General features: G+C 35.9%; 2 protein-coding genes across 2 annotated transcripts; both read right to left on the bottom strand.

The window, feature by feature from the left end:
- Nucleotides 1–372: 372 nt before the first annotated feature.
- On the bottom strand, nucleotides 373–8,888 carry LOC146563950 (hemicentin-1-like). Its single transcript, XM_085291354.1, has 13 exons — nucleotides 8,820–8,888; nucleotides 8,171–8,578; nucleotides 7,758–8,078; nucleotides 7,393–7,650; nucleotides 6,741–7,022; nucleotides 6,163–6,438; nucleotides 5,511–5,792; nucleotides 4,424–4,705; nucleotides 3,585–3,866; nucleotides 3,210–3,491; nucleotides 2,972–3,077; nucleotides 2,813–2,882; nucleotides 373–1,877 (listed from the first exon to the last, which is right to left on the bottom strand). Exons 1-13 carry the CDS (start codon nucleotides 8,878–8,880, stop codon nucleotides 1,782–1,784), a joined length of 3,006 nt encoding a protein of 1,001 aa, XP_085147480.1. The 5' UTR covers nucleotides 8,881–8,888; the 3' UTR covers nucleotides 373–1,781.
- Nucleotides 8,889–11,689: 2,801 nt separating this feature from the next.
- On the bottom strand, nucleotides 11,690–18,747 carry LOC146563949 (sialic acid-binding Ig-like lectin 10). The gene is made up of 12 exons (XM_085291349.1): nucleotides 18,687–18,747; nucleotides 18,103–18,300; nucleotides 17,327–17,740; nucleotides 16,750–17,070; nucleotides 16,377–16,634; nucleotides 15,476–15,733; nucleotides 14,676–14,933; nucleotides 14,255–14,512; nucleotides 13,878–14,162; nucleotides 13,564–13,669; nucleotides 13,395–13,464; nucleotides 11,690–12,574 (listed from the first exon to the last, which is right to left on the bottom strand). The coding sequence occupies exons 2-12, from the start codon at nucleotides 18,179–18,181 to the stop codon at nucleotides 12,275–12,277; spliced, it is 2,607 nt and encodes an 868-aa protein (XP_085147475.1). The 5' UTR covers nucleotides 18,182–18,300; nucleotides 18,687–18,747; the 3' UTR covers nucleotides 11,690–12,274.
- Nucleotides 18,748–18,977: the final 230 nt, after the last annotated feature.

Genomic DNA, 18,977 nt, shown 5'->3' with positions numbered 1-18,977 from the left:
TAATAAAATAGTCATCATCAACTCATAATTCCAAAAAAACCCAAACTGAAAAAGTTTTTCAACTTTGAATTCATGTTTATTATTAAATATTCTCTGTTCGGTTATGTCTCTTTGGGTTTGTGGTTTTGAATTCTTAGCAAGCGGTTCAGATTTTCATTATTTCTCTGGAAATTATTTGCCTTTTTTTTAAATATAGTTTTAGGTTTCAGTCAGAGTCAGTTTGCATGTCCCTGCTTTCTGCTAAATTATTTTATCCCCCCCCCCCGTGATTTTTAGACCTGCATGTTGAAACAGTCTGCAGTGCAAACAAGCATAAAATCAGAAACTGATTGCAATGACATGGTCCTGGGTCTGTTTTCCAGTTTAGTTTATTTAAGTATTATAAATTCCTGGCTTGCCTAATGTTTATGTTGACTCTTGTATTTGTCCCTCTTACTCAATGCAGTTACCCTCTTAGCAGCTGCCTTGGTTTTATTCCCCTCTTTGTCTCAAGCCCGGTGCACTTAGTCTTTTCATGTGACTGTTTTCCCCCTTCAGTTATCTCACTTCCTGTTTTATTTTGGTAAGTCTGCTATTTCTGTAAGTAGAGGTTTTCAGTTCCCTTTTGTATTTTGTGTTTCACCTTTTTTGTATTTTGGTCATCAGCCTAAATAAACGGCTTGTTTGTTTCACTCAGTCTATCTGTGAGATTACATTTGGGCCCTCCTCTCCACTACATACCTATGACATATGATCCTGTATTTGCTTGTGTTACACAATTCAGACTGCTACAGCATGAATAGGTGTTCTGACTTTGACTAAACCATCAGACATGGTGCAGCAGCACCAGGATCACAACTCCACAGTATCTGACTTGTCATGTACCGCTGCTGGGTTACACTGCCCCCTATTGGTGAATGGTGTGAAGGGTAGAGGAGAAAAAAAACTCACTACAAACAAAAGTGTCAAATCTCACTGTTTTTTTTGTTTTGTTTTGTTTTTGTTTTGTTTTTTTCAGTTTTATATGTTAGGATTTTTTACCCTACAATATTAAATGCCTTGAGGCAACAGTGATTTGGCTCTGTATAAATTTAATTTATGTCATTCAATTTTAAATGCCACTGGAACAATATGGTGGATACCCATGCCAACATAACATAAGGAAATTTCTTACAAGCTGGAGGGTTTCAGAGAAAAGAAAATACATGACCTTAGATATGAAGTTTGGTAACTGGGAAAAATACATTACTGAGAACAAAATATTAAGTAGCTGTATGGTAAAAAAGGGCAACTGTAAATAAATGTACACACTTTTAATTATATCTTTTCAATGTTTCTGACAAGACAATCTCAGGGTGGGCATTTGCCATCTCAACAATAAAACAGGAAAAAATCATTCCACAACACATAGACTTAAGACTAAGATTAAACTGAAGATTTTAATATAATAAAGACATATCTAAAATTTGTATCAACTGTGACATTTTTCTAAAATATCATGCTATTTCGGATAATTTGAGAGACAAGCTGACACTGGAACATTTGATTATTTATTCTTTGAAACTGAAAAACCATATTGGCCACAAGCACTTTTTCCTGACCATGATGGAGATTTAAAACAAATTCTTATCCTTATGTCCGTCTTCCTTTTCTGGAAAACAGTCTTTTATCTCCAGTACCACCACCTCCCCCTCTTTCACCTTATTCTCCACCATCATCTCCACCTTCTTCTTGTACTACTTTCTTAATTTGAGCATCATTTATCACTTTCCTCCTTAATGCTTCCCTGGCACTATTTCTTTTCAAAGGGATAAATTAGTGTCAGCATACTCCACTTCTTTTGGTCCACTGTTTAAGATCAGAGTCTGATTTTCTTCTAATAGGGAACCATCATATACCTGTTAGATAGAAAGTAAATAATATTAGTTGTTCATTTCTATCTGGTATCTTTACATTCTTTTGTTATTAAATTGTTGTGACTTTTTTTGGCCTGATAATCAACTTGATGCAACGTTGAATCTTGAATTACTGTCATGCTTTGCAGTTTTTGTATTTGTTGTTTTTGATCATGGCTGTTAAAGATGCATTTTTGCTCATTTATAGGTTCATGATTAGATTTTGGTTCACCAGAATAAGTCTGCAGGTTTCAGTGTTATAAAGCATCTCTTTTCCTGCTTAGTCTGCAAGTCCAGTCTGCTATGATTAGTGAATTTGTTTGGTTGGCACACAACCTTAATTGTACTGTATCTGTAGTCATAACTCTATGAGCATGGGTAACAAAACGTTATAGTTTGACCATACACATTTCAAACTGAATCCCAACACAATTCATAAAAATGTTTTCAGGCTTTAACACTTGCAAAATAACTGGCATTATGAGCAGTTATTTCTCTTCTAACGCATATGTTTTCAGTTGATCTGTTAGTGAAATTATGCACAAATTAACTTTCTCAATTTGAACTAAACTTGGCGGACAGACAAATGGTGGGTATGTAAAAGAAATCAGTTCATTGTGGAATGAAAATGGCCCATTTCCTTTCAAATTGTAGAAACCTTTTTTACAGTTTAAATGAAACTTCTTTCAATGCTTAAAAAGTTAAAACTTCACTATAATCCACATGCAGTACTTTGGTTTATTTTAATTGGTTTTAATGTTTTTAATTTCAAAAGCTTTGGATCTTTGCAACTTTGCAGACTTTTAGTAGTGCAAAAACAATTATGAAATATTAATCAATAAAGTGTAAATATGGCCACTTCAGCATTCTAGACATGTGAGCAAAAACTCATATAATACCAGTTATATTAAAAAAAAATGCCACATGAACATCACTACCTGTGGATCATCTTGACGTCTGTCCATCTCCAAAGTCTCATGAAGGTTTCCAGAGCTCTTCTGTTTTTTTCTGAGAATTATATTTTTTAAGAAGCAAATTCATGTTCAGCCTTATTTACAGAGAAAACCTAATAATAATTAGAAAAGTAAATGCTGTACCTGTAATACTTTTTGGCCAAAAAGCAAACAACTGCTGTAAGAAGTGTCCCAATCAAAAAGGCAACGATGACTTTTAGGTATCCCTTGCTTAAATCTAACGGTTGCTCTGCACTCAAAGGAACAACATGGAAAAAAACCACATTTTTACTTCATTATATTTTGCACAAGTTAAATGTTTTCTTATGTGTTACTAAAAAAATAATTGTTGCGGTCAAAAATTGTTTATTTGAAAACATACCATATTTTTTAGAGTTGTTGTGGATTGTGAATTTTTCTTTAGCTTCTTCATTTCCATTGTTGCTGACACATTCAAGAGTGATGTTGCCATGCTTTTCTACATTTAGGCTGACAGTGCTGTTGACTGTGTCATTTGACACAGCAGTAATGACAGAGTACTCAGTGTTGTTCTTGAGGGGCAACCACTGGATGGTAGGTAAAGGAAACCCTTCAATGATACACACACAGGTCAAGACCTGTGACTGAAGCACACATCCTGAACCATTTTGAATATTTGATAGCCCTGTAAAAAGAAATGCCAGATCATAAAAAAAAGTAAATTGTGAGTTTGGTATGAATATGAATTTCAGATTCAAGATTAGTGCTGTCTACTTACAAGTCACAGTCACTCTGACATTTACGGTCACAATTGTGTCCAGATGTTTTGCAGCACAGATGTACTGTCCAGAATCTTTTGCTGTCACATTTGGGATGAAAAGTGTTGCTGATCCAGTGTCATTGTGCAAATTAGTGTGAATTCCACTCTGAAGATTTGTGTTGTCACTAACTTTTTTCCACCCAATAAGAGCTGAAGGGATACTTTCAACACTGCAGGTCAAATTCAGAACATCTCCCTCATTAAGAGTTGTATTCCCAGTTATCAGTGGTCTCCTTTTATCTGTGGAACAGAATTCAGCAATTTATAATATGGAGGGCAAAAAAAGAATTGTTCAAGATAACCTTTAAAGAATCATGAAAGACTAAGTTTCCTTGTTCCTCATACTGCTCTCCATGATTCACATCCCAACACTAAAAGAGGGAATATCCTTGGGAATAGAAGTAATATTGGTATCTCATCCATAATTAGATTTCAATTCACTTGTATTTCTCTTTTTCGAATTCAAACATTGAAGGCAAATCACACTCTGTGCTATGGAACGTTTTCTTGAGAGTCAGGTGTTTGGGAATGGAAAGAGAGTACCCAAATGCAGGACACACATACTGACTGACTATGGGCATGGTGTTTATTATAAAGATGGGATGAACAGAACATGGAAGGTTGAACTAAACTGATTAAGTGGACTGAACTGACAACACACATAAGGAATAGGCAATGACGAGACAAGAAACTGAGGGAAACTGAGGGCTTAAATACACTGCATATTGACAATGAATGGAAACAGGTGAGAACACAGCTGACCTAAATATAGTAGAAGATTGGTACTGTCTACTTACAAGTCACAGTCACATCAACATATAAGGTCAGAGTTGTGTCCAGATGTTTTGCTGTACAGATGTAATGTCCAGAATCTTCTGCTGTCACGTTCTGGATGACAAGTGTAGCTGATCCAGTGTTATTGTGCAGATCAGTGTAAGTTCCAATATGAAGGTTTGTGTTGGAGCTAGGTTTTTTCCACACAATAAGAGCTGGAGGGATACTTTCCACACTGCAGGTCAAATTCAGAACATCTCCCTCTTTAACAGTTGTATTCCCAATGATCAGAGGTTGCCTTAAATCTGTGGAGCAGATTTTAGTAATTTATTTAAGATAAAGAAGGATGAAATGGCTAAAACAAAAATATTGGAATATTCTAATGGATGACAAAACCTTTGACACAGAGAGTGATTTTGTACAATACTTTTTCCATGTAGGGGGCATTTTGGCTAGCATGTTTCGGCTTTATTTTTGCCTTGATGATGCAGTGAGGGACACCAATGTCCTCGTTATTTACAGTATGGAGGGAAACAAAATAATTATTCAAGATACCTAAACACAGAAAGTGGGAATATCTTTCGATAAGATGATGTCTGACCATTCTCAAGTAAAATAGGCAGCATGTTTTTGTTGGCATGGTTTAAGTTTCCTTGTTCCTTATACTGCTCAGTATTATTCACATCAAAACACTAAAAGAGGGAATATCCTTGGGAATAATAGTTAGTAATGTCATTAATAACATTAATGCAATTAAAATCAATTTTTTAATACAGTGGCAAATCAATCGATAATAAGTTTCCTTGGGGTAGTGTTTAGTACTTACATATGCTGGTAAGGTAGTCATAATTTGGTCTAAACATTTTAGGAAGTGTTTTAATTAATGTGGACTTTTGATGATATGATATTTTGTATTGATGAAGGGTCATAATAAGATCATCTATGTTATCTCTCTTTCAATTTACCAATTCACCTCTATTTCTCTTTTAACAATTCAAAAGTTGAAGGGACATCACACTCTAAATTTTGGAACACTTTATTATACCTTTAAATAAAAGTATGGCTACTTTTCCAATATATTATAGTGAAATATTAGTGCTGTCTACTTACAAGTCACAGTCACATTGATGTAAGAAATCAGAGTTGTGTCCAGATGTTTTGCTGAACAGATGTACTGTCCAGAATGTTCTGCTGTCACATTCTGAATGACAAGTGTAGCTGATCCAGTGTCATTGCACAGATCAGTGTAAGTTCCAATATGAAGGTTTGTGTTGGAGATAGGATCTTTCCACACAATAAGAGCTGGAGGGATACTGTCCACACTGCAGGTCAAATTCAGAACATCTCCCTCTTTAACAGTTCTATTCCCATTGATCAGAGGTTGCCTTGAATCTGTGAAACACATTTTAGTAATTTATTTAATAAAGAAAGGATGAAATGGCTAAAACAAAAATATTTTAATATAAATTTAACACCAAAAGAGGGAATGTCTTTCAAAAAACTGTTCCATTGCTCCAGTAGTTTTCCAGAGAAACAATGCCAAATTGTACAGTAGCTGCTCTGGCAGTGCATTGTGGCCTGATAACTACTGTTTTATTTTTGAAAATGTATTTCTATTTTCTTACCCACCTTTATCTTTATGTCATGACATTTAAAACAGGCTTACTGTAACAATACAGATCAAGGTTTTTGGCTACCTATCATGTTTATACAATTATGTGAAATTCTAAACTTTACTAGAAAGTTAGTACTGTCTACTTACAAGTCACAGTTACACTAACATAAGAAGTCACGGTGGTATTCAGATGTTTTGCTGTACAGATGTACTGTCCAGAATGCTGTGCTGTCACATTTGGAATGGTAAGTGTAGCTGATCCAGTGTCATTATACAGGTAAGTTCCACTATGAAGGTTTGTGTTCCTACTAATTTTTTTCCACACAATAAGAGCTGGAGGGAAACTTTCAATACTGCAGGTCATATTCAGAACATTTTCTTCTTCTACAGTTGTATCGCCAGTGATCTGAAGTTTCCTTTTATCTGTGGGACACACAAGTAAAGTGGCATGAAACAATGAATGTAATACTAAAAAAAACCATTAAAAAATAACCTTTGATCCATACAGTGATAGGATCCAATATTTTTCACACTGAGGGAAATTTTCTGTTTTGGCTTTATTTTTCTCTAATAGTGCTCTCCACTATAGTCACTGAAACACCAAAAAGAGGTAGAATGGTCTTTCATCTATCAGAAACAATACCGAAGCTGACTACCTGTCAGGTTTATAAACGTATGTGTATTAGTGAACTGCAGATTTGAGAAGATTATTACCGTCTACTTACAAGTCACAGTTACGCTGACATTTACAGTTAGAACTGTATCCAGATGTTTTGCTGCACAGACATATTGTCCAGAATGTTCTGCTGCCACATTCTGGATAACAAGTGTAGCTGATCCAGTGTCATTGTACAGATCATTGTTAGTTCCATTGTAAGGATTTATATTGGAAGTCAACGTTTTCCAAACAATAAGAGCTGGAGGAAAACTTTCAATGCCGCAGGTTAGATTCAGAACATCTCCCTCTTTAACGACCGTTCTCCCAGCGATCTGAGGTTTCCTGTAATCTGTGCAGCACATTTACTTGGTTTATTTAAGGAAGGAGACAATAACATATAACCATTTACCACAAAAATATGAGTGAGCTTCTGCACTAAATTGTAGATGCTAATGTTAACAACAAACTAAACTGATACAGTGTCTTTAACATGTGCACAGTTATTTTCTATCAATCAGCATTTAAAGGACAATTTGATTATTGTAGAATCTCACTGGAGGTTTTCTCTTGAATATACACACAATATTTACAATGTTTCCATTTCTATAACTACATTCATTTTCCAGGAATGTTCTTTATGAAAGTAATCCTGTCTCTTTTTCAGAAGACCGTTTAAAAAAATTGTTTTTTTCTTTGAAAGCACAAAATTGTGAACTTACACATCACCCTTACAGTGACTTTCTCCTTCAGAGTATTGTTCATATATTGAGCCGTACAAACATACTGTCCAGCATGTTTTGTTGTTGCATTTAGGATTATAAATGTTGCTGATCTCGAATCACTTTTCAGGTTTGTGTCAGAACTAAGTCTGGACCACCTAATCAGAGATAGAGGGAAACTTTCAACACTGCAGGTCAGATTCAGTGATTCATGCTCCTTCACCCTTGTAACACCACGTATTTTAACTTCTTTCAAGTCTATGAGTCAAAAAGACAAAAAAAATAACTTCCTTACATTTTTCTCCCCAAAAGTTGTACAATTCAACAAGGTTCACAACATTTTATGTTTGTAGCAAAGTACTCACAGTTCACATTCAAGGTTGAAGTCTCTTCTGTAATTGTTTCACCTGTAAAACTGATCTTACAGGTGACGTTCGTGTTGTGATGTTTAGCTGATGGGTTAAAGGTCAAAGTTGAGACAGGACTCTGTGTTGCATCAGTCAGATTCTCAGTCTTGTAATCAGCGCTGTTTCCTGTAATGTAAGATTCAGTCCCTCCTGCTCCTCTCCATGTCCAGGTGATTTCAGGAACAGATCCAGAGCAGAGATCAGGAGCAGTGCAGGTCAGTGTGGCCTGCTGTCCCTCAGTCAGTGTGGGAATCATTACTGTGGGCTTCAGCTTAAAACCTAATGGAAACAATTCATTTTTGATTTTTGGTTATACATTTAGGGTGTTTAAGACTTCAAGCATGTTTTTGTTTTAGTCTACATTTTTATACCTTTTACATAAACAGTCACTCTTGGAGAGAATGAAAATCCATCAGGTTTTCCATTCAGTTCACCAATAACTCTGAGGTGATATGATCCAGAATCAGACTGTTTTAGCTTATTAATGAAGATGCTGCAGTTGTTCTGGCTCAGATCAGGCTCCAAAAAGGACACTCGGGCTTTAAACCCAGATTGAACTTTAATGCTGTTGTTGGTGTGAAATATCATGATTGGATTACCACATCTTGGTTCAGATACTTCACATTTATACCAAGCTATATGTTTAGGTGTAAAGCCATCACCAGTCCTATAAGAACACGGGATCACAACACAGAGCCCAGCCTCTACTGTTACTTCTCCCTCATTGAGAGTGACACAGTATCCACTGACACAGTGTTGTCGTCCCCAGGCTGAGGCACCTATTAATGCAAGGGAAATATAAAAAAATAGACAGTTTTTAGTTTCAAACAGTAAAAGATCGTGTCTGATCCTTGATACATTACTACTTGAGACAGTAATAATACTAAATTATCATAAATTCTGGTTGATAATAGATCATTTATAATCTGGATACATGTTATGAAACAGTTTTATATGCAAATGTTAAAAGATTATTGAATATCAGCTGAATTAGGAGGTTACTTAGAAGAAGATACAAACTTATGTCAGCACTGCTACATGTCACAGAGGAAAGCAGAGCTGCCAAGATGAGGACAGACATGCTTGATATCCGATGCTCGACACGTTGAATCTCTTCCTCCACTGGACAAATTTGTATTAATGCTAAAAATAAACATTCGGAAATTACATTAAATGAAAGACTCCAGCTACAGTCACACATCTCATGAAAGTCACATCTTATGTCACATGCTTATTTATGTTGTAATTATGATGTGTACATCCTTTACCGAGGACTACGGCTGCTCCAAAGACTTAATCTTTATATAGTTAAGCACTTAACAGGACAGTTTTATGTTATCTGTATCAATGTATTATACACAGTTAACTCATAGTTATTACAGCAGTGAGATCAATAATAGTTTAGTATAAAATAAATAAGATAAAAATTGGTTAAATAATATAACAAAATATGGTTCATCTGCAGTTTAAAGTATAAACTTGAAAACCATCTTTACCTATTTTTGTCTTGTTCTTGTTCTCTCTTCTGTCCGAACTGATCTGTGCTGACGTTTTAATTCAAAGTTTCTGTTCCTCACTTTTTTCTATTTCTTCCTTCGTTTTGCAACAGGATTCCCAGATGTTTATCAGCATAACACTGAACTTTACAGACTGGCTTTGATAAAGTTATTATTACATCACACATACGTATCATACATATCACATATGTATGATATACATATGTTTCATTTCATTGATTGAATAATTAGTGTTTAGTAGGAAAAATGTTCTTTGAGGAATTTAAATACCAGTAAAATCATATCATTGTGATTATTGTGTTTTTTTTATTTTTTTTATTTTTTTTTCTGTGACTTCAACAGAGTAACCCACAAATAGAACAACTATATTGCCATTAATGGGCTTTGTCAAAAACTAAAAACTGCATGTATTAAAATGGTAGATTAAATGGAGTAAAATGCCCAAAATAAAATAAAGAATGCCACTCAGCATTTCCCCATTTCAGCTGCATACAACATCTCTGCAAATACTTCAGCATTTTTTTTTTTTGTGTAACGTATTTGTATTGTGTGACAGCTGTACTGTGTATTTTAACACCATATAAGGCACTGATGTGCTCGCTGTATCTATGGAAACCTCTTGTTAAGCTTGAGGTGTAACATTGTGTGTGTGTGTGTGTGTGTGTGTGTGTGTGTGTGTGTGTGTGTGTGTGTGTGTCATTCCAGTCTGACAGCTTGGGGGGAAGAAACTTTTCCGTAGTCCTGTAGTGAGGGCCCGGATGCTCTGGTACTTTTTCCAGAAGGCAGCTTCTAAAATCTCAGATGAAATGCATGTGAATTGTTGGACAATTTCAGATGATCTAAAGTACCCCAGTGACTGACTCAGGGTTTAAATGAACTCTCCTTCTGGAACAGAAAGGCCAGAGTTTCCTTCTTTTCTTTTTTTGAGTTGAACTTTTTTCTTGAGTTCTTGTATAAGAAAATAGAAAAGTGAGGGGAGAATGTAAGATTGCTATAGGGTCAACACGTGTGGTGCTTTTAACTTGGAGCCGAGATACCACATGCTTTAAAAAGAATGAGTGACAATTCCAAGTCAATAGCCAGGATTGCAGTATGTTGGTCTATTTTCTAATACCAATGAGAAAATGTGCTGCTGAAAAGAGCTGAAGTAATCTACAGTAGCAGAGAAAACAAAAGCATGAATAACATTTTCATTAAATTTAAATCTGGAGATGGCTGTTATTGAGAGTGTGGGCTTTTCTCATTTCTCTCACATTTTATGCTTCCATTTCTTTCTTCTCCATCCTTCTGCCTGTAATTTGGAAATTTATCTCAGTGTGTTGCCTTAGAGGAATTCCTAGTTCCTAAAATACATCTGGAGGAGATGGGAATGAGGACCTCTGCAGAAGGAGCTATAAGCAAAGATTAAGCAGCAACTTCAGGGGCTGAAAACTGAAACAAACATAAAAGAGCCACCCTTAGTGAGGATGCAGAGGTGGTCCGCTTATCTGTAAAGTATAAAACAACCATGACACACCAGGAATATAACGCTAAGGGTTAAAATCATGTGTACAGAGTGTGTTAAGGGTTAATAATATGTGTGGATAAATTAAAAACATAAGCTATAAAAAATATTTAAGGTTATGATCATGTAAAAATCACAGATAATTTTGAGTTAAAAGCAGGATGAGTTTTTTAAAATTTTGTTGTGTCTTTAAGTACAGATGCTGGGTTTGGTTGTACTTGACTTATGTTACTCAAAGATGCCACTAGATGGCGCATACTGCTCAGGATGAATGCAAAACCTTGTTAGAGGCAAGTAAATGAAAAATAAATAGTATATGAATATATAAAGAGTGTTGATATTTTGTAGCCATAAAATCAAAAATTGTTTATATTCTTTGCACTTTAAGCACTTGTTGGCCATGTCTTAGAACTGATATGCCTTTCCTGAAGAAAATGTTGCACGCTTCGTTTTGTAGGGAAATACGTTACCATACTGAAAAAAGGGAATTTCATCATTACTGTCATAACCTGATTTTGACTGCTGGAATGAGAAAACTGTTGTTTGAGCAAGCAACTTAAAAACAGCCCCAAATAATATGTAAACTGTAGTGTGCTTGTTGAAAGTGAGCATGCAGACTGCTTGTAATGTTAAGCTATAAAGACTTTTGTATATTGTTTTTAGGAACCCTTACACGTGCATTGTTATTGTGTACTTAAGGAGTGTTCGGGGACTTTTGACATTAGCATTAGAACCACTGAAGCTAGTTATATCATTAGCTTGAAATAGATTGTTTGGTATAAAACAAATGATTTGGTCAAAATAAACATTCTGACTTGATGAACGTGTCGGATAAAAACTCAAAAAGAAAATAAATGATCTCATGCAAGACAGGGAAAAAATAAATTTACTAAGCAAAAAGATGTACATTTTTCAGCAAGAATACAAAGTACAAAAAACATGGTTTAAAATGGCATTTTGTGAAAGCACTAAAAGGAAACTCCAAAGGTCATTTGTCACACTTTGGCTGTACACTTTCAAATATATGTGGCCAGACAATGTCAGTGTTGGCCACCTGGAAACTTAAACCGTTAAAAATCTGCAAAATACATCAAGAATACAGTAAAAAAAAAAGTTAAGCCACTATATTTACTACTACAGCTAAATGTCATTGGGCAAGATTTTATAGTAAAGAAGTATAGACATCTAAAAATTGCTTAACCATGACATTTTTCTAATATGTGTAATCATTAAACTATTGCAGAGCATTATATTCAGAGGTAACATTTCCATCCCTGTAAGATTTGATTTGTTAATATTTGTGAAGTTTACAACATAGAGAAAATTTTAATTCAAACACAAAATGGAAATTTTAATTCAAAAATTAATTCAAACACAAAATGGAAATCCATCCATCCATCAATTACATCTGAAGAGATCAATATTTATCCTTAGCAACTATACAAAAGAATTCCTCAATTATCATCTATTATGTCATTCACAGTGGAGTACACTGCCTCATCTTCCCCTTCCTTCTTTTCTGGTTCACAGTGTTTCATCTCCCCCTCCAACATTTTACCGTCGTCTCCATCATCATCTACTTGTTCTTTTTTTATTATCCTCTTGATTTCAGCGTACTCCGTCTTTGTGCTTTCTTGCGTCCTTGCTGGCTTTGTTTTTAACAGGGAAAAATCAATGGTGGCATATTCCACTTCTTTTGTCCCACTGTTTGAGTTCAGGGTCTGGTTGTTTTGTAATGCTTGACCATCATATATCTGATAGGTACAAAGTAAATTGTTTCAGTCATTTATCAGCTACAGGCAGCCCAACATTGTGCAAACTATCCATTTATCTAGTGTGTATTCTTTCATGCTTCAAAGGGTGTGAGTTCTGCGCCATATTCTAAGTCAAGCTATCCTATTTGTTTGGTTTCTCTCTCCATCTGTCCCTTCCTGCGTTGTGCTGGTGTAAGGGGTGCACCTGTAAATTGCTAGGCAGTGTTAAACGTCGCCTAGCAGAATAAAGGCAGCGTCACTTTATTCGGAAGCCTCTGCCTACCATTACAGCTATGCCTTGTTGTCAGCCCATGTTTTCAATGATGCACCTATCTAAAGTTGTATAATATGTAGTGTGCATTAAAGGATTGGCTTTTCATTTCTGGAAAACAATCAACTTTCCTGACACTGTCTTGCTTGACACTGTCTTGTGTGTTGTTGTTTAGTGTAGTCCTGATGGACTGAGCTGACTTATTATTGTTTCACCTGATAGCGCTGTGCAGTGAGTGGTTAGTTTGGTGGGGTGGTTTGTTTTAATATAAGAGATGGTTCAGTGTGTGTGTGTGTGTGTGTGTGTGTGTGAGAGAGAGAGAGAGAGAGATTCCTATCTACATACTATGCATATACATCTGCCTTTATGTAACACAGAGATGTGAAAGATTTTTATTTTTATGCCTTGAAATGATGAGTTTTATCCAGTGGAATCCAGTGTGGATTACCAGCAGCAGTAAGACTTCTTCCAAATGTATGCAAGATATTTGTGCAGAAACCCATTTTATTATTTTAAGTTATATCAAAAAAGATGAATCAACATAAATACCAGTGGGTCATCTGGACGTGTCAGCATCACAAAAGTGTCATTCAAATGTCCAGAACTCGTCATTTCTTTCCTGTAGAAAAGGGCATATTTACAGAAACAATGTTGAAATGAATCTTAATTTGCATCTACACGGAAACATTAATAATAACTACAAAAATAAATTCTGTACCTGTAGCACTTTTTTGCCAAAAAGCAAACACCTGATGAAAGAACTGCACCAATCAAAAATGCAATGATAATTTCCAGAAATTGCCACCTAAGACCCGATGACGGCTCTGCACTCGAAGGAAACAACATGAAAAACCTGTTAACTCACATATTGAATTATATACAGCACACCTAATGGCTAGTCTAATGATTGTCTTAATTACATAGGTCATAGATTACATGGGTCCAAAAATGGTAGTAAAAATGTCAAGTGGTTAAAAGTGTTACAGAAAGGGTTTTAATTTAAAACAACAGCAACAACCAAACAAAACTTACCATCTTTTTTGGACAAGTTGTTATTGACCAGCAGGTTCTCTCTTACTTCTCCATTTCCATTGTTGCTAACACATTCAACAGTGCTGTTGCCATGGTTTTTTACAGTGAGACTGACAGTGCTGTTGACTGTGTGGTTTGATACACTAGTAATGACAGAGTACTCAGTGTGGTGATTCAACAGAGGCCATGTGATGTTAGGTAAAGGAAAGCCTTCACTGATGCACACACAGGTCAAACCCTCAGACTGAAGCACACATCCTGAGCCATTCTGTATCTTTGTATGCCCTGTAAACATGTAGTCAGAATCATAAAACAGGACACGCTGCAAGCTATAATGTTAATGAACTTCAGGTTAAAAATACATGCCATCTACTTACAAGTCACAGTTACATCAACATATGAAGTTGGAGTTGTGTCCAGATGTTTTACTGTACAGATGTACTGCCCTGAATGTTCTGGTGTCACATTATGGACGACAAGTGTAGCTGATCCAGTGTCATTGTGCAGCTTTGTGTTAGAACTAAGTTTAGACCACACAATCACGGATGGAGGGAAACTTTCAGCACTGCAGGTCAGATTCAGAACATCTCCCTCCTTAACAGTTGTATTCCCAATGATCTGAGCAGCCCTGTTATCTGTGGAGAATATTTAGGTGGTTTATTTAAGGAGTTTGGAAACAACACTGGCACATAATCATTCTTCATGACTTCAACTGCAAAATTAACCTGGAAGATGATAAGGCTGCTGATGAAATCACTGGTGATGTTATCCAGTAATGTGACAATGTGTGGTACTTACATATTACTGTTATGGTGACGTTTTCCTTTAGGGTATTGTTCATATATGTAACTGTACAGATGTACTGTCCAGAATGATCCGGTTTCACATTTTGAATGAAAATTGTAGCTGATCCAGTGCCATTGTGCAGGTTTGTGTCAGAACCAAGTTTAGACCACACAATCAGAGATGGAGGGAAACTGTCAACACTGTAGGTCAGATTCAGAACATCTCCCTCCTTAACAGTTGTATTCCCAATGATCTGAGCAGCCCTGTTATCTGTAAAATACATTTCAGTGATTTCAGTGTTATATTTATGGAGAGGGCAAGTTACACTGACATGTAATCATTCAACCAGAAAAATGAAGGATAAGAATGATAACAACGCGAGTTTAATTAATGCAAAGTGTAAAATGCCACAAATGTCATTAAAATGCAAATTACAATTTGGTCACTGTACAACATCATAATAGTTTTCAACAGGCTCTTAATACATTTCCTCTTACTTCCCCTGTATAGTGCAGTCTACAGTGTTCCTCTTTCTAAGCAAATTTTTACTCTACATCATCGTCTTCAACTTATCAAAATTATTTTAAATGACATTTTTGAAAAGTACAAGTCATCAGTGGTATCACTGTCTAAACATTTCAAAGCCAATATACACAGATATTGAGATGATATCACATATTTAATGAGGTGTGGCTGTAAGAGTTATTCAAAAGAATTACACTAATCTAAATGCACCATTTCAGGTACCAGATGAAACGAATATGACCACTGCTAAAAATCTTCTGCTTAAAAGCACAAAGTTTTGTACTTACATATCACTGTGATATTGATATCCTTCTTCAGGGTATTGTTCATATATGTAACTGCACAGATGTACTGTCCAGAATGTTCTGGTTTCACATTCTCAATGACAAGCCTGGCTGATCCAGAATAACTGTGCAGGTTTGTGTCAGATCCAAGTTTAGACCACTCAATCAGAGATGGAGGGAAACTTTCAACACTGCAGGTCAGATTCAGAACATCTCCCTCCCTAACAGTTGTATTCCCCATGATCTGATGTGTCCTGTTATCTGCAAAATACATTTCAGTGAGTTCAGTGGTATATTTAAGGAGAGGGCAAGTTGCACTGCCATTTTCTGTTCAATCAGAAAAATGCCCGAACGCCCCTCAAAAAACATAAAAAAAAATCACATCTTGCAAAGCTGTGTAGATGTTAACTTGCAGGATAAGAATGATAACAGCGTGTGTTTAATTAATGCAAAGTGTAAAATGCCACAAACGTCAATAAAATGCAAATTACAATTTGGTCATTGTACATTATCATAATAGTTTTCAAAAGGCTCCTAATACATTTCCTCTTACTTCCCCTGTATAGTGCAGTCTACAGTATTTCTCTTTCTAAGCAAATTTTTACTCTACATCTATAAATAATAAGATGTACATTTGTACATCGTCTTCAACTTTTCAAAATTATTTTAAATGACATTTTTGACATTTATGAAAAATACAAGTCGTCAGTGGTATCACTGTCTAAACATTTCAAAGCCAATATACACAGATGTTGAGATGATATCATATATTTAACGAGGTGTGGCTGTAAGAGTTATTCAAAAGAATTACACTAATCTAAATGCACCATTTCAGGTATCGGATGAAACGAATATGACCACTGCTAAAAATCTTCTGCTTAAAAGCACAAAGTTTTGTACTTACATATCACTGTGATATTGACATCCTTCTTCAGGGTATTGTTCATATATGTAACTGCACAGATGTACTGTCCAGAATGTTCTGGTTTCACATTCTCAATGACAAGCCTGGCTGATCCAGAATAACTGTGCAGGTTTGTGTCCGAACCAAGTTTAGACCACACAATCAGAGATGGAGGGAAACTGTCAACACTGCAGGTCAGATTCAGAACATCTCCCTCCCTAATAGTTGTAACACCACTGATTGTAATTTCTTTCATATCTGTGAGATAAAAATACACATTTTACAATCATGTTATTTCCTTTTCAGAATCTGCTGATGATTCAATAGATTTTAAAAAATGCAAACAATAAATAGGAGGTTGCAAAGTACTCACGGTTTACATGTACAGTCAAAGTCTCCTCTGTAGATTTTCTACCTGTGAAGTTGATCTTGCAAGTGACACTGGTGTTATGGTGTTCAGCTGAAGGATTAAAGGTCAAAGTTGAGATGTGTCTCTGTGTGAAAGTCGTCGGATTGTCAGTGTTGAAGTCAGTCCTGTTTCCTGTAATGTAAGATTCAGTCCCTCCTGCTCCTCTCCATGTCCAGGTGATTTCAGGAACAGATCCAGAGCAGAGACCAGGAGCAGTGCAGGTGAGTGTGGCCTGCTGTCCCTCAGACAGTGTGGGAGTCATTACTGTGGGCTTCTGACTAAGACCTTATGGAAATAAATTGCATTAATGAACCCAAATTAACTACCGGAAGTTCATCTAGCACATTAATCTGGGTTCAAATAATAAGCTATTTAGTGAAAAGGGTCGTTTTGCCAGGAACTGCTGCAGTTCCTACCAGCTACCATAGAGGTCAACAATTCCCCAGAAGAGTTAATACTTCATTAAGACCATAAAAATCCTAAATATGTTATTATACATGACTTTTTTCTACATGATTGGCCTTGGAATAGCTTTTCATACCTTTAACAGAGACAGTTACTCTTGGAATGAATGTGAATCCATCTTGTTGTCCATTCATTTCACCAGTAACTCTGAGCTGATATGATCCAGAATCAGACTCTTTCAGATCGTTAATGATTATGCTGCAGTTGTTCTGACTCACATCAGGCTCCAAACGTGAGACTCGTCCTTCAAACCCAGACTGAGCTTTTTTGTCTGTGTTTTTGTTGCTGTGAAATATTATTTCATCATCACTGCAACTGTGTTGAGATGTTTCACATTTGTACCAAACTGTATGTTTGGGTGTAAACTCATCAGCAGTAGTGAAAGAACACGGGATCACAACACAGAGTCCAGCCTCTGCTGTTAGTTCTCGCTCACTCAGAGTAACACAGTATCCTTTGTCACAGTGTTGTTGGCCCCAGGCTGAAGCACCTGTTAATGCAAAGGGAAAGATAAATATAATGATATATCACAGTAACTTGTATTTTTTACACAAGGTGTTTGTTTGTGCTATATACAGCAACTATAGTTTTCACATTTCATGATGTATTATATCCAGGTTATGAAATCTGCCTGGATATTAGTTAACAGTATCTCGAGACATGTTTCACAAAAGATTAAATTAATTGTTAAAAAGCCAACAGATGATAGTAAAGGCACAAATTTATGATGAATTGTGAGTGTTAATAAAATCTTATCATCTGGATAAATTTCAGAAAAAGAGTGTTACATACAAATATAAAAAAAATCAAATACAAATATAGTAGAATTACATGAAAGGAGAAGATACAAACCTGTGCCAACAATGCTGCCTTTTACAGAGAAAAACAGATTTGCCCAGATGAGCACAAACATGTTCGATGCTCGAGACATTCAGTCTCTCCCTCCACAGAATAACTTGTCCAGCAGAGGAGCAGCCTCTGCTGTTAGTTTTTGTTCACAAAGGATAACACAGTATTCTTGAGACTGCTGTCTTCCACCAGTTTTGCAACCTAATTACAAGAATACAGAAGAGTCAAAATGTTTTTTAGCATTGCTGCTCTCAGAGAAAAGCAGAATACCCCAGATGAGAACAAATGTTCGATATGTGACACGTTCAGTTTATCCCTCCACAGAGAAACTTGAACGCAGATGATGTAAAGATGCAGAACTAAAACAAGGGATTGTCCACATTTTACACAAATTATCTTAAAGGATGTCACATAATTTGCTAGCAGTCATATGTATAAACTCGGTCTTAATACATAGCTGTATCATTTAATTAATACAACAACAGAAACAAATGTAGAAACAGTCCACCAGTTTTTTTGTCCAGCACAAGTAACTTTTGTCAGCAGTGCCATATAGAAGAAAAGGTGGAATTGTATTTATTTTTTACCTTTTTCCTGTGTTTCTCGTTCTCTCTTCTCTCCACAGTGATCTCAGCTGACTGCCCTAGTCGTCTCTATTTTCTGTTTCTTCCTTGTTTTTGCACCAAGATATAAGGAAGTTTCTCAGCACACGTTTAAATGTTACTGAGCAAGACTGGCTTCAGTAAAAGCACCATCTTATATCACACTATGTAAATGTATTTCTCACTACTTAAGCACTGAGAAATGCAGCTGTTTTATTTGCTTAAAAAAGACCCTCTACTGCTGAATCTCTGCATAGAGAGTATTCTTTTTTTTCT

The sequence above is a fragment of the Mchenga conophoros genome, linkage group LG11, assembly GCF_057382185.1.
Source record: "Mchenga conophoros isolate Kocher_MC1m ecotype Shallow Benthic linkage group LG11, M_conophoros_male_GT1.1, whole genome shotgun sequence".
Lineage (NCBI taxonomy): Eukaryota > Metazoa > Chordata > Actinopteri > Cichliformes > Cichlidae > Mchenga > Mchenga conophoros.
Note: the sequence above shows the minus strand (reverse complement) of the source record. Positions and strands in the feature narration are given on the sequence as shown.